General features: G+C 36.7%; 1 protein-coding gene across 1 annotated transcript; it reads left to right on the forward strand.

The window, feature by feature from the left end:
- Positions 1 to 285: 285 nt before the first annotated feature.
- On the forward strand, positions 286 to 27,625 carry LOC121417044. Its single transcript, XM_041610604.1, has 7 exons — positions 286 to 589; positions 6,847 to 8,417; positions 8,778 to 9,295; positions 15,345 to 15,393; positions 20,876 to 21,387; positions 24,727 to 24,835; positions 27,220 to 27,625. Exons 1-7 carry the CDS (start codon positions 286 to 288, stop codon positions 27,268 to 27,270), a joined length of 3,114 nt encoding a protein of 1,037 aa, XP_041466538.1. The 3' UTR covers positions 27,271 to 27,625.
- The last annotated feature ends 227 nt before the right edge of the window (positions 27,626 to 27,852 follow it).

The following is a 27,852-nucleotide window of genomic DNA, read 5'->3' on the forward strand; positions in this document are numbered from 1 at the left end:
ATTGAACCCACATCCCTCAGATCGAAAGACGCCTGTGAATACCACGAAACCACGACGCGCCTCTACGACACCTCCTTATGTTCTTTATTATCATCAAGCTGTTTAGAAAATGACACCACCACGGGAACCCTTTCTCCAGAGGTTATAGATGATTCATTTTCATGTCGAATTCTCCAATAACGAGTGGGTCGAGACAGTTAATTGTGACTTTAGAGAAGCTTTTGTTATAAATTCTATCATATTACATTACAAAGTTTGATGTTTTTATGTTTATCAATTAAAGCGATGGCAAAACATGGAGGTATTCCAGATGATCTTCTGTGTAAGCTAGCTGAAGACATTGAGACGGGTGAACAGATGGAGGCCTTGGCACGATCACTAAAATTCAAATCTGCAGCCATCAACAGATACGCGGAGACTAACCGACTAGAAGGACGTGTCACGTGTAAGGGAACACGTGATATGCTGTTTGACTGGAGACAGACCGTGGAACTATCCAATCAGCACCCTAGGCTGAAACACGCTCTCATTGATGCTAAACTAGTCATGCTTGCTGAAACTTATCTCAAAGGGACGTTAGCCACCCAAGGTAAGTATGAAATAATTCAGGTCAAATAAGATATTCTCAACGAAATAAAAAATAGATAATTGAATTATATCGGTTATGTTAATTCGAATAAGTTGGAAGTCAGTATGTGACCACGTGATTATGGCGACCATAGCTGCAAAGATCCCATATATTCTAGGTTTTGACGTCACATTGCTGAATATTTCGGCGTTGAATTATGAAATGCGGCGTTATATTTACTAACGAGACATTACTCGCTAATTGTAATTTCGCTGATCAGGTAGTTTACTCAAAGAAATGTTCGCGCCAGTCACGCCGCATGTCCCTATGAAAATGAGCAAAACAAGATTCATCCAAATCATATCGGGTTGAATCATGCTTACCGCAAAATCTCATGAATCGTGAGGGTTTTTCTCTCTCTAAGAATCTTCTTCATCATCAAGTGAAATTAAATATCAATGCACCATTTGACAGAGTAAATATAACTCTTTCATATCTGTGATTTATTTTGTACTATTTTGATAAATTGGTGAATTTCAGGACTGAAAATGTGCCTCAAAACGAAATTTCTCCCTCTGATTTCTTTTGCAAATTGCGCAAAACCTTAATTTAAGCCTCAATTATTCCCATATTTCCACAAAGTTTTCTTATACGTTGCACCTGTTAATCGGGCCATGGTCACACTTTTCCCAACAAGGTACAAGATAAGATTATCAAAATGCTGGATTAACATGAAATCCAGAGTTCTGATTGGTTAATAAGCATGACAAGTTTTACAAAACAACAGGCGCGGTTAATTTGAAGAGACTACCTCATGGTGAATAATCGCATTGCCAGGATTTCATTTTGGAGGGGCCGGTAAATTTCCATTTATGCTCTATATTATATTTTTTCTGTCTTACGAAGTAAGAATGCCCTATAAAATTGTACTTGATTTGTATTGCTTTATATTACTTTGTATTAGGTTTTGAATGGAAATGAAATAAAAGAATTGATTGATTGAAGAGCACACGAAGCGTGCTAACACTAAAATAATGCGCTCCCTAAGGGCGAGGTTGCAAGGTGCGGATCCCCTTGTCGCGTCAAGGGCGATGATTTTGATATCTTTTGAAATATGTCTCAAGTACTATTATAAAAAAAATAAATTGTTTTAAAAAAAGAAATTATGAGAGCCAAAAAATGGAAAAAGTTTGAGGAATTTGAAATAACCCTCTTACTTTTGAGAACAGAAGTTTTATAAAATGCCTTCTTAAATTACATCATAATTTATTTTATTGCAAAAAAAATTGAATTGCTTTCATCGTACATACTTTAACATACAGCACAGCACGAATTTAATGCCTCCCCTTTGAGCAAATCCTTTGCCAAAAAACTTCTTGCTGAAAAGCGGAAGAAATAGTACTTTGGGACTCGAGAAGTAAAGGTAGTGTTTACCTATTATCGCTCCGAAAAGAAGAGCCAAAATTTTTGTGTCAGTTGAAAAACAATGACATCTTATGTTCTTTATACTATGATTTCTGGCGAGAATATACGAATCCCATAGTAGGGGAGGGGGAAACCAACAAGAAAAAAGGCGTGGGGAAGCAAATGGGAAGGCAAATTTGATATCATTCCCTCGCGGAGTGCAGAAACAAACGTTTGTATGAAGAGAGAGAAAAAAAAGTTGTTTGATTTTTCATTAACCCCCCCCCCCAAAAAACCCCCCATCTTCCCTTGTCCCCCTTCGCTTTTATATTTTTTTTTCCCTTTTTATCTTTTTTTTTTTTGGGGGGGGACGTTGGGGGCGACCGCCCCCTGGCTACGAGCCTGATGGTGGATGTGACCTTGGAGGGGCCGTAGTCATGGAACGTTTAGAATTTAGGAGACGTGTGGCCTTTTTGCTTTGACCAATCAGAGTACAGTATTTTTAGTTTCGAGCTGCTTATTATAAAGGAAAAGTGTGATCTTTAAAGCTCCTTTTTATTTAAATATATACCATTTGAAATGATATATTTTGAGCTTAACCATGATTCCAAAACTATATGGGCTGCAACATCAAATAAATCTTTAAAAATAATGATTTAATTGCATGTTTTATACAAAAGTTTTTCCTACATTACTATTTTTTAATAAATTCAAAAGCGTGACCTAAAACAATAATTACTATTTACAATGATACCGAAATTATGAAATTTGACATACATGTACCTCATTAACTATGCATAACTTCTCGAGTCATGAATATCATTTGGACGAAAGAAGCAATCATTTTTAAGGACCTGCCTATTGACTGGCGCTAGTGTTTTGCATGATTTGCGCAGATTGCATGAAGAACGATTTTGCTGTATTTAAAAAAATCTTTAGGATGTAGATGGATCAGAGCTGCAGCAAAAAAAATGGTTTTATCACAAAGCCAAATGACAAATGCATTCTTAGATGGCGAAACAACATAATACTGCAGATATTGCCTGGCTTATCTTTGTAATAAACAACACTATAAACTCCCCTCCGAAGCTATTAGTCCAGGATAGAAGAGGCGTAACCTTCGTTTTTTATGTATACAATATTTGTTGATGGTTCTTGTCAATTCGAGGGTGCTGATTACGAATCTGAATGATGCCACTCGTGTGTACTTGAGCATTTTCCGCAAATTGGCAAAATCCAATATGGCCGCCAAAATATGCAAATTACCCATAAAAATCCTAAAATTGTCCTCACATTAGCTACGAAATGCATGTCATGCATTTCGTAGCTAATGTGAGGACAATTGAAATTGTGTGGCAGGAGTGAGATACTCTCTGAAAAAATATTTTTTGACAAAACATTTATTTTCCTCATATTCAAAATGGCTGCCATAATCCATTGTATACTCTATTATGTACAATATAAATAGGGAAAACTAGCTTTCACAAAAGTGAGCACTAAACTGCAAAAAATCGCGATGTATGAACGAAGTGATATAAGGAAATCATTATTCAATTCAATTCAATTTATTCAAATTCCATTCAATCAAAAACACAAGATACAATATCAGAAAAATACATAATTGATAAGAAAGCAATTAAACATACATGAATACAAAATGAAATTTGGGAGACTGCACAAGACCGAAAGGTCTTGACGAGGCAGACCCCGAGTGCCATCATGGCGATACAAATATTGACATATTAAAAATGAGGACATGAAGGGAAAAAAGTACAGATGTCCTACCCCCCCCCCATCGGGAACTGGAAACCAGTGTAACAATTATAAGTTATCTAAATACACTTTAAAAAAAAAAATTCATGAGTCATATGATGATATGATATGTTTTTTTAGCTTACGTTTAAAAGAAGAAAGCGAAGAACATTCTTTTATTTTACGAGGCAGTGAGTGCCAAACATCGGGTCCTCTATGTCTGATGGATTTATAAGCAAGTACTGTTTTGGGATTACTAAGATGAAAATTGTTGGAACTTCTGGTATTGTGTTCATGAACCTGGGTATTACGTATAAACATTGAATTAAAATTGCAGGAAACCAAGTGATTAGCATAATTGAATATAAAGTTTGCAGTTTGTAAGATATTGATATCAGATATTTTTAATATGTTCAGTTTTTTGAAAATTGGATCAGTATGGGCTAAGTAAGCAGAACTTGTGCAAATTCTTATGGCTCTTTTCTGCAATAACAGTAAGGAATTAATGTTTCTTTTGGTTCCACAACCCCAAGCAATATTAGCATAAGATAAATAAGATAATATGAAAGAATTGTACAATAGTATAATAGACTTTGGCATTAACGTATCTTTTAGTTTGAACATAATACCAATAATTCTAGAAATATGAGTTCTTAGATGCTGAAAATGCAAATTCCAGTTTAAATGTTGATCAAGAATAACACCAAGAAATTTAACATTAGTTTTCCTTTCAATTAGGGTATTGTCTATTAAGATTTGGCTCTGGTCTTCCATAATGTTTTTGTTTGTGTTGTGAAATATAACATAATTTGTTTTACTGAGGTTGAGAGATAACTTATTACATTGTAGCCAGTTAGTTAATTTACGTAATTCTACATTGATGGTGTTAATCATTTTGTTAAAATCATAATGAGAATATAGCAGTGTCGTATCATCTGCAAATAACACATAGCTAAGCTTTTCTGAAGACTTTACAATGTCGTTCATATATATTATAAAGAGAAGCGGCCCAAGTATGGATCCTTGTGGGACGCCACACTGGAGCTCTAAAATTTGTGATTAATGAACATCGACCTCAGTGTATTGAATTCTATTTTTTAAATAATCTCTAAACCATGCCAGAGGCGTACCCCTTATGCCATAACATTCAAGTTTATGTATTAAAATTGAGTGATCGAGCTAACGAGATATCATAAATGGGAAGATTTCTGTATTTTGATATCTAAAATGGCCGCCACTGGCCCAAACATTATTGCGTACAATGGCAACGGGGGCCAAAATAAATTCACAAGAGTGATCACTAAAATGCATATTATTAAGATCAAACGAGTGGAACACTGACTAAAAACACAATTGTTTATGAAATATATTATTAATATGCCATGTATGTGACGATATTTCACTCACATCACCATTTGGCCAAGCAAAGCCTAATTCTGCTAAAATAATTTGTTCCCTTTCACATTGGGCATAATATCATAAGGGCCTGTAGCCGCCAATTTGACTTTCCAAACTGGCAGATTAAATGATTTCTCTTAATAGAAATTATGCTTTCAGACAATATTTTACTCATAGATCACTAATACCTGAATTTATGGTGCTTCTGTGAATATTGGTTTCCCACTTTCCATTGAGCATAATACTGTTAATGTCTCTGGCGACCATTTTTAAAGTAAAAATACAGTATTTAACACAAACTTTAAACCTGAATGATTTCGTTAGAAAATATCTTTTTAAATAGTATCCCATTGATCTATCACATATATATATGCATTTTAGTGATCACTCTTGTGATTTGTTTGCCCCACTTTCTCATTGTGGATAATACTTTTTAGGGTCTTTGGCAGCCATTTGGAATATCAAAATACAACATTCATCACATACATGGTATATTGATAATATATTTCATTAACAATTATGTTTTTAGTCAGCGTTCCACTCGTATAATCTTAATAATATGCATTTCAGTGATCACCCTTGTGAATATTTGGGCCCCCACCATTGTACGCAATACTGTTTGGGCCAGTGGCGGCCATTTTAGATATCAAAATACAGAAATGTTCCCATTTATGACATAATAAATGATATATCTCGTTAGTAATGATGATTTGCATATATTACTTCGTTCATATATCGCGATTTTTTTGCGGTTTAGTGCTAATTTTTGTGAAAATTAGTTTTCCCTATTCATATTGTACATAATAGAGTATACAATGGACTATGGCGGCCATTTTGAATATCAGGAAAATAAATATTTTGTCAAAAATTATTTTTTCAGAGTGTATTTTACTCCTGTCACACGCTTTCATGCATTCCATAGCCTATGTGTGGACAATTTTAGGATTTTCATGGGTAATTTGCATATTTTGGCGGCCATATTGGATTTTGCCAATTTGCAGAAAATGCTCAAGGTTACACGAGTGGCATCATCCAGATTCGTAATCAGCACCCTCGAATTGACAGGAAACCATAAAAAAATATTGTATATATAAAAAAACAAGGTTTGGTCAAGTTCCTATGGGGCCTATCCTGGACTATATGCTTTTTAATCGGGAGAATATCTTCCCTTGGGGAAAAATAATTTGCACGTAGGCAATTTCTCTATATTTACTATGCACGCTGACGCTATCCACAAAATATTTTCTCGAAGGAGCACCAAATTGTCGAAAATGAAAATAGACGCAAATTTTCCTTTTTCATGACATCTGATTATGAATATTTAGGGCATAAACGAAAATATCTTCAATTAAATATTATTTAGTCATTTTCACAAAATATAACGGCCTATAGATAAACATTATAATTATACATAAACATTTTGCACTACAATGGACATTAGGAAATTTACTATAGTAAGTATACTGTGTTTAAAAATTAATGCACCAAATTTAGATACAAACCATTTTTTTCTTCCGCAGGGAATAGCTACTTTCTATGCATTCTTCATATTTTGAATTTTTATATTTCATATTTTGTTTATCCTATAAACTCATATAAAAACAACCCGTACAAATGATTTTTTTTTATCAAATCCTTCTTTCGAAGCATCTATACACTTCTTTCGAAGGACGAACGTCACGTGGTTGAATTCATTTTGTTTAATATTTTTGTCATTTGTCCAGATCTGTACAATGAGAAGATTTCGGAATCTCTGACTGTTCGTAAGTGTCGCACAATCTTAGAGGATAAATATTCGAATCAGCTATGTAAAATTCAAATGAAACCTTGGGATAAAGACGATTATGCAGAGTTTGAGGAAATGCACACCGTTGTTACCATGGTAAAAAAAGATGCTCGTGGAAGAGATATTAAAGAAAAACAAATACTCCAAGGCTCTGTTGAAAAAATATTTTCAGCAGAAGTAAACGGGAGGTTTCCATCTCGAATCCTTATTTCGGCTCCGGCTGGACGAGGAAAGACGACAGCTGTCGCTAAGATGGCTCACGACTGGGTTAACAGAGAGGAAGGGTCAGGATTAGAAGACTTGCCACTTCTGTTCGTAGTAAAGTTTCGAAACACAAGTCAAAGTACATCGATCGGAGAAGCCATCATATCACAACTCCTGAGTGATGTTAAAGATCTGACGCCAGAGGGCATGGAGGAGTTCATCAGGCAGCATCAGGGAATCTGTCATATTATACTAGATGGGCTAGACGAGTATGCTGGCATTTTTTCCTCGAGTAATATCATGAACATTCTCAGATGGGAAATGTTTCAACAATGTCGAGTCCTTGTAACAACTCGACCTCACCTAGAAAACGTTTTCAGTCAAGGAGATCTACCAAGGGTGTACACGAAAATGGAGATTGAAGGATTCTCCAAAGAGAGCTCATGTGATTACATTGACCGGTTCTTTTCTTCCCAGATTCAGGAACCTATGAGAGCAGATGGCTTGAAGTTTTACCTCGATACGAATCCACTGATAGAGGAACTAGTAAAAACACCACTATTCTGCCTCATGGTATGTCACTTATGGTCTGTAGATCGACTTGACAGTAAGACTTCGACTCAAACAGAATTACTCGACAAAGTAAACGTGTTTCTGAGCCACCACGCAAATGAACGGACCGATGGGTTATTTACACCTGAAACCCTACACGCAATAATCCACAAACTGGGTAAAGTTGCTCTCACTGGTCTACTTGCTGATTCTAAGAAGTTAGTATTTACCCCTCGTGATTTTCAGAAGATTCCATCTGTCCTCGATAAGGCATGTGAGTTAGGGATAGTATCCAAGACAACTGTATCAAACGCTCGCCTTCCTCGAACTAACAAAACAAATTCTACTACTATAGAATTTTATCACAAACTTGCCCAAGAACACGCAGCCGGAAAGTTCCTTGCTGATAAAAGCAGCCATTTGCAGCTGAATTGGAAGATTTCTAAGTTAGACCGAGTGCTGCGAAAGATCAAAAGAAACATTGGTGAATATGAAAATCTTATTCGTTTTGCTGCTGGCACAAAGAACAGCCTCTGTATTCGAATAATGGAGACGCTTCTGACAAACAAATATTTATCTGAGAGTGAGCGTTATCGTATTCTCTTAGATTGTTCGTCCGAGTCAGGGGTTAGCGATGGGAATGTGTCATCACTGGTGCGAAGTTGTGTGACGTCACAAAGTATTCTTTTGAAGTCACCAACAGTCTACACTGCTGTTGGGTTACAAAATCTTCCAAGTGAGCTGAAACAGAAGGTATTCTAATGTCAGTTAATAATTTAGAGAGAAATAGGATGATGTTCATACAGATTTATATTTATACCATTATAATAGTCTAATGTTAAGCGATTTAATCATTTCAGAATGATAAATCAATTAATTAATCCATGGCGCAAAATAGAAAACAGAGTGAAAATGAGAAAAATGGGTATTAAAAGTCCGTTTTAATTACTTTGTGTTTATTGTATTATAGTCCTAAGAAAAAAATAAGTGTTACTCTATTTTCAAACAGTTAAAAGAATAGGTGTTAATTTTGGCATCTATTACCAGTAATAATAGACCCTACTTCTGTGTCTCTGTTCTCTACTTACCATCCCCCTTCATATTTCTGTACAGGTTCTTAGTGTGAAATACGAGCGTTCTGTTCTGACAACCGCTGTGACAGATGGACTATGGGCCTGTCTGAAATCATTTTCGATGCTAAATTCTCTCACCATCTCAGACACATCTATCGATTTCCCTCAATCTCCTCCTGAGCTACCATCCATCAGAAGTCTATCAGTTAGGAGAGTGACGTCACAATGCTACAGAGGTCTGATCTCATCGCTCCCTGGTTTGACAGACATTGTATATACTGATGATGCAGAGGGGGACATAGCCCAGATTACATCTGCTCTCTGTTGGACAGGGGGAAATAAGCTCGAACGAATAATTATTCGCAACACTCCGTCATCATTCCCGTCACGGAAGAGTCATTTCCAGAGTGAGACAGAAGGAGAACCGAGGCTGCTATTCGACAAACATCCTTCGAAAATGCTTATATTGCACAGCGCTGGACGTTCGGAAAACGAAGGTCCTGTTGAAGTCATCGAGTCGTTTGCATTTGTGGCATCATTTGCTGAACTTCAACTAGTGTGAGTTGTTATTTCTTAGACAATAAGAATTACTTTAAATTCCTACCGTCTCGTTTGTTAGTGTTGGGAGGGGGGGGGGGGTGTGTGATTGCGTTCTTAAAGGCCACGGGCATACAACAAAAAGTGGATTTGAATAGAAAGGGGAAAATACAACAAGCATAGCGCTGAAATCTTATCAAAATCGGAATACGATGTAAAATAAGAAAGCTATGACATTTTCAGAAAACAGTTAAATATGCACTTCCCGGCCGGTATGCAAATCAGGGAACTAATAAAGTCACTCACTAATTCTTTTGCATTTCATTATATAAAATATGAGATATATTGTAATTTTCTCCCCATTTTCCTGTGAAACAAAGATTAATTTCTTCATAAACATATTAAATTGTTTAATATTTCATGGTTCAGTCAAGTGTGTCATTTTTTCAAGTCTGTAACAATGAAACTTTGTATAATTTAATGAAAACAAAATAGAAAGATTAAATGAGAACAAAGTTTGAAATTTAATATTTATTTTATGAGTAATTCGGAGGGAGAGATTACAGGAAATCCCGCCCGCGCATGCGCAGTCATCATTCAAAGCATCAAATATGACTCCTGATAAAACAGCAAGAAAGATTAAACTAAGATGAGAACAAGTTAGAACTAATTTCGCCTTAGAGTAATGGGAGGGAGCGGAGGGCCTGTAATCTCTCCCTCCGAATTACTCATAAAATAAATATTAAATTTCAAACTTTGTTCTCATTTAATCTTTCTATTTTATTTCGTAATTCTCCTGGAGAAATTTCAAAGCTCAGGAGGCATATTTGATACCAAAATTACACCAAGTCACAACTCTGGTGTGAACAAAACATAATACCTCTATACAACCGAGGATGAGGCACTGCCTAACAAGGAGGCTGAGAAGTCACTTTTCTGATCCAAAGCCTTATGGTAGAACTGTTGAAAGGTTTTCTCACTAGACCATCCAGCCTGTCTGAGAATAGCAGCGATGGGAACTTCTGACCTCTCAGCTGCTGACACCGACGCAGCCCTCGTTGAGTGCGCCTTGTAGATATCAGTGTCTACCCCAGCTGCAGCTAGAGTTACTCGTATCCATCTGGAGATGGTTTGTTTACTTATCCTCCCATGAGGCTTCTGATAGCTGATAAAAAGGAATTTTTCTGATCCCCTCAAACGTTCTGTTCTTCGAATATAATGTTTTAGATAATGAAGTACACACAGTCGTTTATCTAGAGGGTAAGCTTCCAACGTCATATCTCCGGTGATATGTCCTGGTCTGTCTTGTTTTAGTAGTTGACCAAACCAAAACGTAGCTCCACTATCTTTAAGAGTCATTTGCTCAATGTTTAACTGATGAAGCGACTGCACCCGCTGCGCTGAGGTTAGTGCCAAGAGGGTGACAAGTTTCAGGCTCAAAGGCTTGAGGCTAAGGGTTTTCGCAGGAGCTAGCTTCCTTAAATGGTTCAACACCAATTTAACGTCCCAGATATGAGTGTACCTGGGTTTGGGTGGTCGAAGTTGAAAGGTTCCTTTCATAAAGCGGTGCACTAAGGGATGAGTTCCCACCGTAAAAGGACCATCTAAAACTAAAAATGTAGATAAAGCACTTCTTGCAGTGTTCAAGGCACTATAACCAGCTCCATGTTCAAACAAACTTGTAAGGAACTCCAATAAATTTTCTACTGATGATTGAACATAATTCCAACCTTTGTCCAAACAAATTTTTTTCCATTTTCTTATGTAGATACAGTATTGATTTTTAGTAGAGTCTCTCCATGAAGACATTATGATCTCCGTAGTATTTTTATTCAGTCTCTTGGAAGGTTTCCGGAGATCCTGCAACATAATAGATCAATGCGATCCCAAAAGGGGTGAGTGACATTTGAGAAAGGTAGAGTTAGTAACCCTTTCCTCCTCTTAATTTCTACAGGTTTCCCTACTGTCATAATGTGGAGCAAGGGAAACCAAGACTGTGAGGGCCAATTTGGAACAACTAGTAAGCCCGTAGCTTTGTCATTCAGAATTTTCTGCAAGCAACTTGGTATGAGACAGAATGGTGGGAAGGCATAAAAATTCAACTTGGCCCAGTTTAGGGAGAATGCATCAACCGAGAATGCACTAGGATCAGGTAGCCAAGAGACATACCTTGGCAATTGATTATTCAGTCGAGATGCAAATAAGTCAATATCTGGGGAGCCAAAGTAATGAGTAATTTGGTTAAAAGCTTGCTTATCCAGTGTCCACTCTGTCCTATCATTGAATTTCCGAGACAGCTTGTCAGCTTCTACGTTTAGCTTGCCTGGAATATAGGAAATAGACAGCCAAATATTTCTCTCTAAACACCATTTCCAGATTGTATTTGCAATTTCATTGCAACTGCATGATCTAGTACCCCCCATATGCTGGAGATAGGTAACTGCAGTTACATTATCTATGCGTAGTAGGATATGGACATTTTTCATAGATGTACAAAAGGACTTTAGTCCGAGAAAGGCTGCCAGTAACTCAAGATAATTAATCTCATTATTCTTAGCCTTGACAAGCTCCTCGGCATTCCATCGCCCACCTGCGCTAGAGTTTAGCTAGATACACTTAGCTCCCCATCCCGAACCACTTGCATCGGAGTATAACTCCAGGTCCGGTTCTTTTCTCTGAATCATGCTGAATAGACGAGTATACAATGTGCAGGTTTGCTATCCACCATTCAAGATCGTACCGAGCTGCCTGCGAAAGTTGCATGGGCCTATCAAAATGACCTTTGTTAATTTTCAGTGCTACAATTTTGTCTGATTCTAAAGCCCGATAGAAAAGCGGACCATATTGGACAGCAGGGAATGTTGCTACAATTTTCCCAATTGTTCTGGAAACTGCTCTAATACTAGGCAAGTTAGTTTGGAGGAGGTCTAAGCAACACTTTTTAACTTCATTTACCTTGTCAGAAGGAAGTGTAATGGACATATTCACTGAATTAAGTACAAAGCCAAGGAAAGTAAGTTCCTGTAATGGTTTGAGTACCGACTTATCAGGGTGAATAACAAACCCAAGCTGTGATAAAAGGCTAACCGTAGCATCAATTGCCTTGTGTACTTTGGCCTTATTGTTACCAATAATGATGGTGTCATCAAGGTAACCCACTAAGATGTGATTTGCTTGGTGCAGTGTGGCGAACACTGGTTTCAAAATTTTGGTAAAGAGCCGTGGTGCAGTACTCAAACCATTTGGTAAACAAGTGAATTGAAAAAGAGTGTCTTGCCAAATAAATCTTAAGTACTTTCTATCTGAAGGGTGATCTGGGACCGAAAAATAAGCATCCCGGAGGTCCACTGAGGCAAGAAACAATTGTGTTGCTGTATGTATGCTATCCATCTTAAAATGCTGATAGCTCATATACTTGTTCAGGTCAGAAAGATCCAGAATAACTCTTAGCCCACCCTTTTTCTTGGGCCGAGTAAAAATGTTGGACACAAACTCTCCCTTCTCATGGGAGCACTGTTCAATCACCCTTTTCTCAAGTAAGTGTATAATTTCTTGATTGATTTTAATTACTTCAGCTGTCCTGATGTGAAAACAGCGTGGGGGTAGTGAACGGTATGGTTTAATAGATACATTTTCAAATTCTAATTTATACCCTTCAACAGCTGATAAGATAACGTGATCAGAAGTAATCTTTCTCCAATTGTTTACAAAATGCCTCAGTCGGCCACCAATAGGAAACTTTGAATAATCATTAAGTAAACTCACCTCTTCAGCAGAAGTAGTTACTTTGTTTTCTTCCAAGGTGCACCCTGCTTTGGGGGAAAGGGGCTGTGGGAAGGCATTCTGCTCTGCGAGCCTGGGTTCTGCCACTGGTCTTGACCCTTGTTCTTGCGTCTTTTCCACTGGGGCTGCCCTAAAAAAGGACCCTCTGGGTTGCCTGATCACAAATCATGTTGGGCTGATTGCGCCCATCCCAATTCACGGGTACTGGTTTTATTCCTGGCATATGGGTGATATGAGTGAGTCTTGAATTGCTTGTCCTTTAATTGACCTCTCATCATCCCTGCAGCTGCCTTTTGTTGCTCACTCAGGTCTTTCACTTGCTTAGCAAGATCATCTTCAAACAAGAACTTGCCCACTTGGGAAGATTTGCACAATGGTGTAAACTTCATATTCATATCAGGTCTGATAAGACGTTTCCTAGTGCAATTTAGCTCGAAATTGGCATTGCTGAGCAAAGCGAGGCAATCTTGTTGAGCTTCACAAATATTCCCCGGGTCTAAAGATTGCAAAAATGCTGTCAAACCTCTGGTTTATGAACGTTGAATTCTTTGTAGTTGCAGGTCTCTTTGTCTAGTTACTTGTTTTAGTTTGTCCCAAATGGGACCATTAACTCTTGGCACATCGACCAAGGGGCAATTGGTGGGTGGGGGGGTATTTTCCCAAAGACTCCTCAAGAGCCTTTTCACCCAACTTGTTGGAGAGTAAATACGATGCAGACATCGCTAGATTATCATCAATTGCTTGTCCCATCTCTTGGGGCTGGGCAAACTTAGCGGCTAATGCCGGAATGCTTGGGCCTTGGCCCACATCACATTCACCTTCCCCACTCTCGAAATCTGGTGCTTGTGAATAGTCGTCACTGACATTGGTCACATGGACCTGACTTGCGTGAAACTGAGAATTCTGATCATCATAGCCATAATTACTATCATCGTAAAAAGACTCGGCCTCAGAAGGGGCACTATCTTGATAACGGGTGGCCTGATTCTCAAGTGCTTTAGTCAAAAGCGATTCCAATTTAGTAAGTCTCTCCTCGAACTCAGAGTTTGAAGTTGAGGGGGATGGTTTATTCTTTTTTGGCTTGGCTTTTGATGATGGTGCCATATCGGTTCCTAAGCCCGAAGAGCCCGGCAGAGATTTAATATCTCCTTTGTCTTTATGTTTCTTGACAATTTTATTGGGCTTGGCTTTCAATAGTGCCATATCGGTACCTATGCCCGAAGAGCCCGACGGAGATTTGATATCTCCTTTATCGTGCGAAGCTGGTTGCTGGCTCGCGGAACGGGTCCCTGCCCCGGCTTCGCCGGCGTCTGGCCCGGTGGAGAAACCGCACTCCGCTGCGACTGAGTCGCCGGCGGGCTGGTATCCACATTCAAGAGATCACGATTCATGATCTAATTTCCGACAGGAAGTACTCCAACTCGGAACAAAAGTCGATGTTAGAAGGAGGTTGTTAAAGAAAAAAGTTCTAGCACATTAATTCCAGCAACCAACTCGAAGAAGGGTAAGAAAAAACAATTTTTGTCTTACCCAAAATGGCGGAAAATGACTGCCAAACCAATGCTGCGAACGTAATGACTGCGCATGCGCGGGCGGGATCTCCTGTAATTTCTCCAGGAGAATTACGAAATAAAATATAAAAATAAAAACAAAGTAAATAGTGAGTACGGGACATCATCGATTTCATTTGCATGGTATCAATTGTACGTAAACTTTTAAAAAAAAAGCGAAACTTGAAAATGTCATAACTTTCCTTTTACATCCGATTTTGATGAATTTTTCAGTATTATGCTCGACAGTTTTCTTTCTCTATTTGTTTGAAAAAATATTTTGAGATGGTCTTGACCGTTAAGTAAACGCAAGATTAGATTAGAATCTAATAAGCTACAAAAATTAGGCAAATTGAAATCCACAAGTCTATTCCTATAAAACGTAGTTTATAGAAAGTTGCGAGTCTTTCTCGGAATGGTTTGTTTTCCTTCTCTCCATCAATCATTATTTGCTTTTAAATTCATAATTGCGTTCACGATATTCTTATTAACGATTGTCTAAAAGCAATGGCGGCGGATGGAAATGAATTGGAGGCCCAGCTGGCCATTGCCCCTTGATAGTATGTTAGGGGTCTATTAAAAGGGTAATCCAATGACAAAGGAGATTTCTATTGTAAATTTTTCGTTGCTAAAATCAAAACAGCTTTAGAGATTATAAGGCTATCGATATGTTTACGACGGCACGTTTTTCCATCAAAATGATATGTCATAAATTTGCATTTTCCTCTATTACATAGATTTCTTGATGGTTGGTCATTCAACTTCGATATGACGTTTGGGGTAGAGGTGAGCATTATTGATTGTCAATCCATAATTGTAACAGAAGGGGAGGAGGAGTTTGTGTCTTTATCTCAGATAATATCATGTATAATCGTAGAAATAATTTAGAAGATAATCAATTTGAATCCCTTTGGATTGAAGTTAAGTTAAATAACACTAAGCAAATAATGGTAGGAACATTTTACCGACCACCCAGCTCAAATGTTTATTATCAAAATAAAATAGAAGAATCCATAATGAAAGTTTGTGAATTGAATCGTGAAGTAATCATATTGGGAGATTTTAATTTTAATATGAATTCAACAAGCGAATCAAGGTTCATCAATGGAATTTGTAGACAAAATTGTATGAAACAAATGATAAAATCTTGTACTAGGATTACTGAAACAACAAGCACGTTGATTGATATAATTTTAACAAATTTCCCTCAAAATGTAAAACAAAGTGATGTTGTTTCTCTTGGTCTGAGTGACCATAATCTTGTATACATTGTTCGAAAATTGTATAAACCCACTGTACAACCCAAGATGGTTACATATAGGTCGTTTAAGAATTTTGATGAACAGGTATTCCTGCGAGATTTAGGTGAGACTGATTGGTCGAGCTGTCTCATCGAAGATGATATTTCGGAGGCGTGGTCTATTTGGAGATCGAAATTCAGTGAAGTTTGTGACAAACACGCTCCACTCGTAACACACAGAGTCCGGGGCTATAAACCAAAGTGGGTGACAAGAGAGTATGTCGCCCTCACTCAATTGAGAGATAGACTGAAACGCAAAGCTGACAAAAGTAGACAGTTACAAGATTGGAAATATTATAGAGGGGTACGAAATCACATCAATAACTTTCGAACTATGCTGAAAAAGAAATATTATGTAAATGGTGTAAAAGAAAACAAGAGAAACCCTCGGAAACTTTGGAAACTTCTGAAATCAGTTAACACAAATGAAAAAAACGTTAACGATATTCACGGTTTGAAGATAAATGGAATTATTCAAAATGAAAAATCTGTTATTGTGAAAGAACTTAACGAACATTTCATTTCCATTGGAGTAAGTAAGCATGACTCACATAGTAGTCATGGTGATGTTGGTAGATATTTTCAATCACTGCCTACTAAATTCATTTTTGATGAAATAAGTGATGATTTTGTGTTAAATGAGTTAAGAAGATTACAAACACATAAATCGCCTGGTCTTGATAAGATAAGCGGTGCACTTCTAAAAATGGCTGCACCTATTATTTATACACACCTCACCAAATTCTTCAACTCATCTTTACGTTCAGGCAAACTACCAGATGAGTGGAAGACAGCTAAGGTTATCCCACTATTCAAGGGTGGTGAGAGATCTGATTTGAATAATTATAGGCCCATCTCCATTATACCTATTGTTATGAAACTTATGGAAAGGGCAGTGCACAGTCAATTACAAGAATACTTAACAGAAAATAATATTCTCTCCCCAAATCAATCTGGCTTTCGTAAAGGTCATAGTACCCACACAGTTTTAACTTATTTTTCTGATTTTATTTATAGACAAATGGACAAAGGACATATGACAGGCGCAGTCTTTATAGACCTGCGCAAGGCATTCGATTCAGTAGATCGTAAAATTCTGATAGAAAAACTACGTAAATATGGCGTACTAGGAAAAGAAAGACATTGGTTTATGGAATACTTAACTAATCGGAAACAAAAAGTGGTATTAGGAAAATATGAATCTGATTGGGGTACCACTGTGTCAGGTGTACCACAGGGCGCCAATTTGGGCCCGTTATTGTTTACTATTATGGTAAATGACCTTCCAAATGTGGTATCCGAATGCCAAGTGATGCTATACGCAGACGATGCTGTTCTGTTTTTTAGTAGTCAAAGCAGTGAAGAAATTGAATCAGCCTTGAATTTTGATTTAAAACAAGTATACGAATGGGTAAAAGACAACAATCTCACATTGAATACAAAGAAAACTGAATTTATGTTATTTGGTTCACAAATGAAATTGACTAAACTTGAGAAAAATATTTCCATTAAACTTAACCAACAGCAAATTTTACAGGTATACACTTACAGATACTTAGGAGTTTGGCTAGATCCTTCATTAAATTGGAAAGAACATGTCACAAAAACAAGTAAAAAAAATAGGATCGAGGATAGCATTACTTGGTCGTTCAAGAAAATACTTACCTCTGGAAGGATTAAAACTCCTTGCTAATGCATTGATTTTACCTTTGTTTGAATACTGCAGTAATGCCTGGTCAAGTTGTGCTCAGAACACAAAAGATATCATGATTAAACAACACAAGAAAATGGCCAGAATAATTTTGGGAACCAATTTAAGAACTCCTACCCAAATTAATTTAAGCAAACTGAAATGGGTTCCCATCGAAGATAGATGGAAATATTTTAAATGTAAAATGATATTCTCTGTTTTTCTTAATCAAAATCCAGCCTATTTGTTAAGTATCTTTAAAAAATCTGAAACTGTACATAGTATTCGTACTCGTAGTGCACAAAGCACAGGATTGATTTTGCCCAGAGTTCGAACAGAAATGGGCAAACAAAGTTTTTCTTTTGCTGGTGCATTCATTTGGAACAATTTACCTATTTTTTTAAGAAATGCTCAATCCGAATCCTCATTTAGTCTTCTATTTTGGCGTTATAACAGTCTTAATTTATAAACTGGCCCCTTGTGTTGTTCTTTTCTTTACAGTTTGTTGGTTTCAACTTACATTGTACACTGTTTATAGTTTATACTCATGTTTGTTATATGTTTGTATTTTTGTTGTAGGGCCTCCAAGGACAACAGTATATCAATTACTGATGGAGCTACCCTACTAAAAAAGACTTATAAATAAATAAATAAATAGATCCCATCATAGGAAAAGTGTTTAAAACGCAATTATTAGCCCCCCGGTTCGCTACATTCAGGTTCATATTCTAAGTGCTACATTTCTAAATACGATAACTGAAGGGGAAATTTACACTGAATAAGAAAATAACGAAAATAGCAGAGATATAATTAAAAAAATATTGGTGAAGGTTAAGCGATTTCAACAAAAGATAAAGAAATGTATTGGGCTTTATAATTTCGCAAATGTCACGTCATAAACGAGCAGGTGCCACATTTTATTAACAGGTGCGAAATGATTTGTCTATTGATTCAATTCAATTCAAAATGGTTTAGTCATATAAAAAAATTCCATCACCGAACAGAGACGAATTAAAAAAAGTTTTTACAATATAAAAGATTGAAATCAAGAAATAAGCAAAATGTGGCATATAACAACAAAAACATAATACAATAAAAGAAAATTATCACAAGACAAAATCTGTTAATTATGACGTTAACGTCAAGAATCACATAACTAAAACAAAAATACAAAGTCAGAGATGAGACATACAAATCATGGAAAAAATTACTAGATCATGTACAATTAATTAATAAATTAAATATATGAATACACAAGAGATGAAGGATAAGGAGAAAAATATCTATAGGCAGAATAACAAGAGTCGAGGAGAAGAGGGACGGAAGTTAAAGAATGAAGCAGCAAATAAATTTGAAGGTGGAAGGAAAAAAAGCAAAACATAAACAAACAAAAACAAGAACAACAGGACAAGAGAGAACGGTAGCGAGGCTACTAAAAAACATGTTAAAGTTATAAATAATTAGAATTCAACATATTAAACTGTGAAGATAAAAAAAGTTGAATCTTTCTGTATTGTATCAGATTGCATCGTAAAATAATAATAGAAAATATAGTGCATAATGTTTGCGCTGAAAAATAAAGAGGGTGGTGAAAAGCGGGAAAGGAGGAAATATTGGTAAAAAAAATGAAAAGTGGAAAGTTGGACTGTGATAATGAGAAGGGAAAGGAATAGACAGGCAGAGACCAAAGAAAAAAGAAATGGTAAAAGGAAAGGGTAGGAAATAATGAAAAGAATCAGATGATGAAGAAGGGGTGAAAAAGGAAGAAGAAAGAAAGGGATGAAGAAGTAGAAACAGAATGCGGGGAAGGAGAGAGAAAAAGAAAGGAAATAAAGAGTCAAAGGGGAAAGTGAGACACGAAACCATAAGCATTAAGGGATTGACAAGTGCAAAGAGTAGGTAGGGATTGGAATAGTAGCATACTCACTCATCACTTATTCTGGTTATTGTTAAGTGTCCGAATGAGATGCGGTATAGCATTATTTTGCATTCGTTTAGTTTTAGATTTTGGCTCAGGGATTAGGGGTTTACGTCTCAAGAATCTTGGACTGGAGGGAAAACGATTCGAATTGGTCTGAATTGAGTAGATTTTTTTAAAAAGAAATTCAAACTCGAATCTTCTCTTCTATCAGATAGTGATTGGAGCTTCAATTCCACCAAGACACGATCGTAAGTAGAGTAGCGTGTGCCCATAACTACCCTTAAAGCCCTTTCTGAACTCTTTCTAGCATTGTAGAAGGTACCACAAATCCATTTCAAATTTTCTGAAAAAATGACATTTTCTTCGGTTTTGACCGTACGATATGCAGGAAATTTATCGCATATGACGTCAAAAATCAAATAAATAAAAAAAATGATTATTTTATTATTTCATGGATTTTTCAAGAAAAAAAATGCCTATAGTTTTATTTCATTTTTTGGTTCTTTAGGCAATAAACTTTTGTCAAGTTTAAGTTCCCTTTTAAAACTGTTAATACAGTTTAACTACCAAGGGAGTAGACAGAATCAATCACTGTAATATGTTCTTCCCCGTTCAAAATATGTGCCAGGAAATCAACATATACCTTTTAAGATATTTCTTCTTTTCATTCATTCTATTTATCTAATTATTTATCTTTTCATTGAGTCATTTTTTTTGGGGGGGGGGGATTCACCAAAGTATTCTCGTAACTGAAGGGGCATTCTTGAAAAATTAAAGCTGAAAAATTTGCAATAGTTTAAAACCATCAAGCAAGTTTAAACTAAGGCTCAGTGGCAAACGTTAATTAGCTGATAAAATAACAAAACAGACATAAACCATCCGTTACTAAGAAAGTAAAAAATTACCAATCACACAAAACAGCGGAATCTGATCTTCACTATGAATACTTGAAAAATCGTGTTGTGCGTTTTTTTTTTCTGGAAGTTAAGGCAAGAAGTATATACGAAGAGAGTACTACGGAGTAGTGCCACGTTTAATGAAATTTCAAATGCCAAAAATATAAAATCAATAAAGTAATCCCTATCGTGTAACTGAACATGCAGAACATATCTCGAAGTAAATACACTATATTTCACACCGAAATAAAACGTATTGTGATGTATAAAGATTTAATTTAAAAGGGCATTATTCGCTTTTTACTAACTAGCGATATATACTGCTCAATTTGTTAATATCTGTAGCATCTATTCACCCATTAAGTAGTGAATAATAAGGACGCTTGAAAAACATTTTATAATTCATTTAACATAACATTATTTTCAATAAATACACAAGTTTGCTTTCACTTTTTCCTTAGATAAGCAAATGTCAACTGTCCCCTGAGATGACTACGAGGGTATGGTCCTGTCTCAGTTCCTTCACCTCCCTGAACCATCTCACCATCTCAGACTCATCTATCGATTTCCCTCCATCTCCTCCTGAGCTACCATCCATCAGAAGTCTATCAGTTGAGAGAGTGACGCCACATTGTTATAAAGGTGTGATCTCCTCGCTCCCTGGTTTGGTAGACATAGTGTATATTGATATCACTATCGATGATGCAGAGAGAGACATAACCTTTATCACGGCTAGTCTTCGTCGGACCGGAGGACAAAAACTCACACACATTACCCTTCGCACTGTGCACTCACTCCCACTAGAGCAGAAACGTGTATCTAGAGACACAATGAGAGGACTGGGTCTGCTCATCAAGGAACATACCAAGAACATGGAGTGTCTCATTCTGGAAAGGGTGAAGTGCACAGACGAGGATGACATGGTTTATCTTATTGAATGCTGCAGACATGTGAAGACGCTGGAATACCTAGGGTAGGTTCTTGTTTTAAACATTGGTTGTTATTCTTATTATCAAGCTACATCAATCAAAAGCAGCTGTTTAATTTATAAACCGTGTTCATGATAAGCTACACTATATTTTGACATGAATAAGGTGTCAATTTAAAGCATTTGCTCTTTTAATGTATTATGTTATGTCTGTATTTTATGATATATTTTGGATATATTGAGATAAAAAAATCTAACATTGATAGAGTCAGATAATAATTGTCTTAACCCTATGTATCCTCTGTTAGAAAATGTTATTGAAAATGAATTCTCACGTCCTTAAACACGTTAACTTTAAAGGAAACTCCTGTGTAATCAATAAGCAATAGGGCTAGCATTACTGCTACTTAAATTATTAATCCAATTTTACATTTTTTGGAAACGTTAAAAACCACAACTGAAATGACAGATTAATACCATTCATCATTTGCAAATTTAAATTCTCAAGAAATATATTGATTACCTGATAAGTTGGTGTATTTTCAAAGTTTTTTTTCTCAATATTTTATTTGCATCATTGTTATAAAATATCAATGTGTACATGTCTTCATGAAAATGATTCAAACTCATTAAGCTTCAGAATCTATTCTTAAACAACATCCTTGAACCTTGAAGAAGTACTCTCCCAAAAAGCGTACACGCTGTCCTGGAGAGGGTTGTGCCGCGTCAGGTCCTGTGCTTCAGGAGATGTGGTGATCCTGTGGTGGTAATCTTGGGCACTATATACAGTGTGCTAGGTGCAGTGTGCAGGTGGTGCGTGTGTGTCCCTCTTACAACATCTTAAAGGGGAAGTTCACCCTGACAAAAAATTTATTGTAAAAATAGCAGAAAAAATAATAAAAAATATTGCCGAAGGTTTGAGAAAAATTCATCAAATAATTAAAAAGTTATTCGAATTTCAATTATTTGATTTGTGACGTCATATGCGAGCAGCATTCCTACATAGCGAATGGTAAAAAATCAATGAAATTTCATTTTCTCAGAAAATTAAAAATGTTTTTTCACTGTACCTTATCAATATACAAATCATTTCACATCCGATCATGAATAGAAAACAAAATTAAGTCATCAGGAAATATGCAAAATTTGAAATTCATGCATTTTATATTACATAACACATGGGGCAGCTGCTCGTTTATGACGTCACAAATCCAAAACTTTGAACTCTAATAACTTTCTTACTCTTTGACGGATTTTCCTCAAACCTTCACCAATATTTTAAAATATTTTTTCTGCTATTTTTACAACAAAGTTTTCTTCAGGGTAAACTTCCCCTTTAAGGGGAGGGGGAGGTGGCATTTGCTGAATCAAAAACATGAACAATGATTAATTTGTTAATCTTATGAAAGCGATCTGACGAACGGAATGTCACCTTCGGGGATATCTAGCTTCCTCTCTCGATGGCTCTGTGTTACAACCCATCATTTTGCAAATTTAACGACGAAGCCATAATTCATCTCCATATCACATGCTTTTAAATCACGTTGTATTAAAATGATCAATAGTGTATTGCGTTTGATTTATTACATTTGTTACCAAGCCAACCAATACAATTCTCAAAGTGTATTCATTTTAAACTCGATTGAGATAATTTACTTCGTCATAATCATCTCATGTTAACTGCAGGTCAAACAACTACATTTTTGAGGGGAGGGGGTCGCCGAAACGCATGTTCAACATATAACGAAAAATTTTATAAAGACAAAGCTCGCATATAATTCCGCACAATCACGTTTCATTTTTAAATGGTATTTGGGTAACCATCGTCTTGATCCCGGGGGGCCACTTACATTGACGAGTGGATACCATGCGTGACCCCAAAAACACGTAAAACGGATGTCTTTTTCACGATAGGACACGTTACGTACGTAACGTGATAAGGGTGTCAAAAACACGAAAATTATGAAAAAGGGTACCTATTTCGCTAGGAGAATTCCGGGGGAGAATTACGTGTTAAGGGTCGAATTTGCGGGGATGATAAAACAAAATTAAAATGTTTTATAAAGGATGTCCTTTTTGCCCCAACACTTCGTATCTAGAGTCCGATTTGCGCGAGGTGTAAAGGTGGGTTCGTACTAAACCAAATAAGGTAAAGCCGACGACCGAAGGACCCGTAACAATAAAACATTCCCGTACTTGTTTAGGGGTTCATTTCAGGGAATATTTGCCAAGAGTAGGGGAAGGCGGGGTAAGTTGAGCATAGGGGCAAGTTGAGCCACCAGCCCCAGGCCAATAATGAATGAGTCAGTTATTATGGTGGTGTCATGTATTGATGACCCATACATAACCCCTAACCCCACCACATTGTTTTCCACTTTGAAACAAAAAGTAGTCGTTTATATGATGGATGCATAATAAATGTGTGGATACAAAATTATCGCACTAAGTTCGGACTGGGGTAAGTTGAGCCAAACAGCATGGGGCAAGTTGAGCCATGGTAATTCCTATGGTAATGTATCTTAAAAAAACAAACAAACCATAAAAATCGATTGAAATTCAGGCTGAAAGGAGCAAATTTACATGACTGCTCTTTTCCTTTTAAAGGATGTTAGTATTTATAGAGAATTAGCAAGTGAAAAGACTTTAAACAAAAAATTGACATGCTGGTTTTCCCCCATACATTTTGTACGTAGTTTTTGTGGCTCAACTTACCCCAGACGGTGGCACAACTTACCCCATATATGGGGCAAGTTGAGCCATTTGACATCGGCTTTTCAAAGGTCACGATGACTTTCAGTGTGGGGGTAGAAAGTTTTATGTAGGTGAAAAACATTTCCCAAGAATCAAATTTAAAGGCAAGGTACTTATTTCTACAGTAGTACTAGTCATATCAATTCTAACATGTAAAATGCAAAAAGTGTCACAACTTACCCCGCCTTCCCCTATCGATATGTTTTCTATACTTCTAAAGTATAGGGTTTCACACGCCAATACTTGTCAAGCGGCGCATTTTCAGAATATTGAAATTACGTGTTTAGGGTGCTTTTCAAGACCCCATGGTCGCGCATGGTATCCACTCGTGAATGGAAGTGGCCACCCGGGCTCTTGATATTCGTTATTGCAAACTCTCATGGAATGCCATAATGTGCAATGCGCTAACTACATAGGGAATGATGTTTCAATCACTTTTGCATTATACCGTATTGATTTGGATTTCCGAAGCGAAGAGTAAACAAAAATCATTCCATTCATATGAAACATTCTAATATCACTAGCATATCCACCTCAACCATAAAATATACATACAAGACACGCAAACACTTTGATACAGATTCCCCATCTTATTACGATTTCTTAACCCAAGGCTTTCTTTCATGAATACAGGCTCTGGTATTGTGGGACTGTGTCGAACGGTAGGGAGGCTTCTCATCTTACACATATTAAGCGCCTTGACGGTATATCATCCAACAACCTCCTCGTGCTTGTTATCCATGTAAGTCACTGCTCTGCTTCTACACTGTGTCATGCCAATACCACTTTATATACACCCTCGTAACATTACTGATGGTAAAGTACATACTTCTCAGGATAAATCGAAAGATAAAATTATGCAATTTGAAATCTAATGTGTAGTAGTAGCTCTTCTGTGATTCAAATCATGCCCTTCACTCAACTCTTTTGAACGAAAACATAAAAAAATCATTCATAGTAAATAATGAAATAATTTCATGAATTGTTTCTAAGCCATTTGTTGTTGTTTTTGTGTGTGTCTTTTCCTTGGTTAGTTTTCTTTTTACAGCCGTTTGGGATTTACCTTTTATATGCCGCTGGCCTTTGTTAGTTTCTAAACATTAGTTATCTGTATTTTGTGTGATATGGCTTTTATCACTGTAATTGTATGTATTGCCGTCTTATGCAAATGTGAAATAAATTGAATTAAGAATCGAAAGCAAACAGAACGCGTTATTTCAATTCTGAGTACACTCCAACGACGATGATGAAATAAAGCATTATCTTTTAACTTCAAATCAAGAATACAAAAAGCACAGAGTAAATGCCGTGAATGTGGAAAAAAATATGTGAACGTGTTTTAACATATACTTTTCTATATATATTCAATGTGAGAAAGAGTAAAAAGGGGAAAGCGAGACGAAGAAAGCTAATAAAAATGTCCATAACCCCGTATACAGTGCGTATAAAAAAAACTGGACAGTGGAAAATTTTGTTCAAATATGAAGTCTGATTGTTTATGTTAAAGATGCTCTAATGCCTTATCTTTCAAATGCCATTTAAAAAATGAGTTTTGTTCATGCTTGAGCGAACACGAAACGTTTTTGTCAGGGGTTTCAAAAAAGACATGCACCAAGTGGCCTAAAATATTATAGACTTGTTGTCAATTGCTTTTTATGTTCCGTTGGAAATAAATCTTAATCTAATCAGCAAACCTCCTTTTAACACTTTCATTAGCTTTACCAAAATTTGTGAATTCTGTTCATTTACTTGAATTGTTCCTCTTTGTTTTTTTACACTCTAAAAAATGAAGTGCTAATATAGCTCTTGAAGAGCGTCTATAGTGACCGCACTTCGGAGTGTTGATTTGTCTAGTTCAAATTTGAACTAGACAAATCAGCACTCTGAAGTTCAGTCATTATACACGCTCTTTAAGAGCTAAATTAGCATTTCATTTTTTAAAGTGTATGAAAAATGAAATTATACGCAATAACTACAGCAGGCCATCGGCGAATTACAGTAATATTCGTTAAAATATCAATATGGGACTGCAACATTAGTTGAAAAAGATAGAATATTACCACTTGTTTATTTTATTTTTTGATAGATTTTCATTTCCGGCAGCTTTCCTTCATCTTTTCTTTTTATCGTTTTCTATTATCAATACATATCATTAACCCCTTTTCCTAATAGTTTTTTCCTAATATTTCGCTGACCCTTTTTTTAAGAGAGCGAATAAGCTTGTATTATTTTATTGTAGTTGAAAAATTAACGAGATAAGAAGGGATGAAAATTGTAGGATAAAGAAGGGCTTGGACAAGGCTCCATGGGAACAATTTTTTAAAGAGATGGTGCTCGTTTTGTAGAAAAAGTTATAGGTTACAAGCACCAAAATCTAAATATTTGATGCATGCCAGACTCGCTATCAGGAGGGGGTGCTGCCGATGGCTGGTGTACAACGTAGGCAGCAACTCACTCCATTGGCGGCGGAAGCCAATAAATTTAGGGGGTGTCCACCTGAAATTTTGGGATGGACACATGTAAAAAATAGGACAAGCGCCCCAAAAATTTTTGACAAGCAAAAAAAAAAAAAAAAAAAAAAAGGTCATCAACCTAAATTATAGGGGGGGGGGACAACACACGTGTCAAGAGGGTCCACGTGAATTTAGGGGGGGGACGAAAAAAAATTGACAAGCAAAAAAAAATACGAAAAATAAAATAAAAAAGGGGTTATCAAAAAAAAAATAAGGGGGGGTCGTCCCCCCACCTAAAATTGGGGGGGGGACACGTCCCCCCCGCTTCCGCCGCCTATGACTCACTCCCCTCTCGCCACCCAAAAAGTGTAAATAAATGAATGAATAAATAAATAAATAGATAAATAAATAAATAACCCTCCTGTGCTCTTCGCTTACCAGGGCTATGGGGTCTGTGGGCATGGGCTCCGAATAGAGAAGAGTGTAACAACGAAATAAAGGAAGGAGGCGAGGAAAACGAGAGGCTTGTGTCGAAACCAATGAATATAATTAACAAAATACCCTCCATTCCTATTTCCGATTAGAAAATTAGAAGTTATTCACCCCTCAAAAATAAATAATGTGTTATCAATCCTAAAAGTTGGATATCTCATTGTTTTGTGTCTTGTTTTAGGATGATAACGGACTTTTACAATCAATATGGGTACCTTATTTCCCACAATGATTGGACGATGAGCATGATGAGACTGAAGCTGAAGCCTGTGCGCTATTAGTGTCTAATGCAAGCGAGTTTATCGTACCACGCCATGGAATGGATTTAGACGATGAGAACACAAGAACCCGTATGGTAAAGTCAACACTGCTATATGTTCCACACCGGACCTTTAACATGTTTAATGTGTTTAATATGATATACCCAATATTGTAAAGATGAACTAGGCATACGGCATGCATATTACACGCATTATACATTTCATGTATAATAATGAATTATTGGTGAAAATTCACAAGTACTTACTTTTAACAGTGGCCTCGACCTACGGGGGTCCAGTCCGACTGGAAGTGCACCGTGCGCCGCTTAGGAGCTCCTCCCGGGGGCCACTTCCATTCACGAGTGGATACCATGCGCGACCATGGGGTCTCGAAAAGCACCCTGAACACGTAATTTCCATATTCTGAAAATGCACCCTACCCTTAACAAGTATTGGAATTAAACAAAACGATACTCTTGGCAAATATTCCCTGAAATGAACCCCTAAACAAGTACAGGAATGTTTTATTGTTACGGGTCCTTCGGTCGTCGGCT

The sequence above is a fragment of the Lytechinus variegatus genome, chromosome 6 (assembly GCF_018143015.1).
Source record: "Lytechinus variegatus isolate NC3 chromosome 6, Lvar_3.0, whole genome shotgun sequence".
NCBI classification, from domain to species: domain Eukaryota; kingdom Metazoa; phylum Echinodermata; class Echinoidea; order Temnopleuroida; family Toxopneustidae; genus Lytechinus; species Lytechinus variegatus.

What these genes read in the sequence shown, in the direction of transcription:
- LOC121417044 (XM_041610604.1), top strand. Translation starts at nt 286, where the DNA reads ATGGCAAAACATGGAGGTATTCCAGATGATCTTCTGTGTAAGCTAGCT. An exon ending in AGGGACGTTAGCCACCCAAG is followed by an intron (nt 590 to 6,846) that starts GTAAGTATGAAA and finishes TCATTTGTCCAG; the next exon opens with ATCTGTACAATGAGAAGATT. An exon ending in ATATGACGTTTGGGGTAGAG is followed by an intron (nt 15,394 to 20,875) that starts GTGAGCATTATT and finishes CTTTTTCCTTAG; the next exon opens with ATAAGCAAATGTCAACTGTC.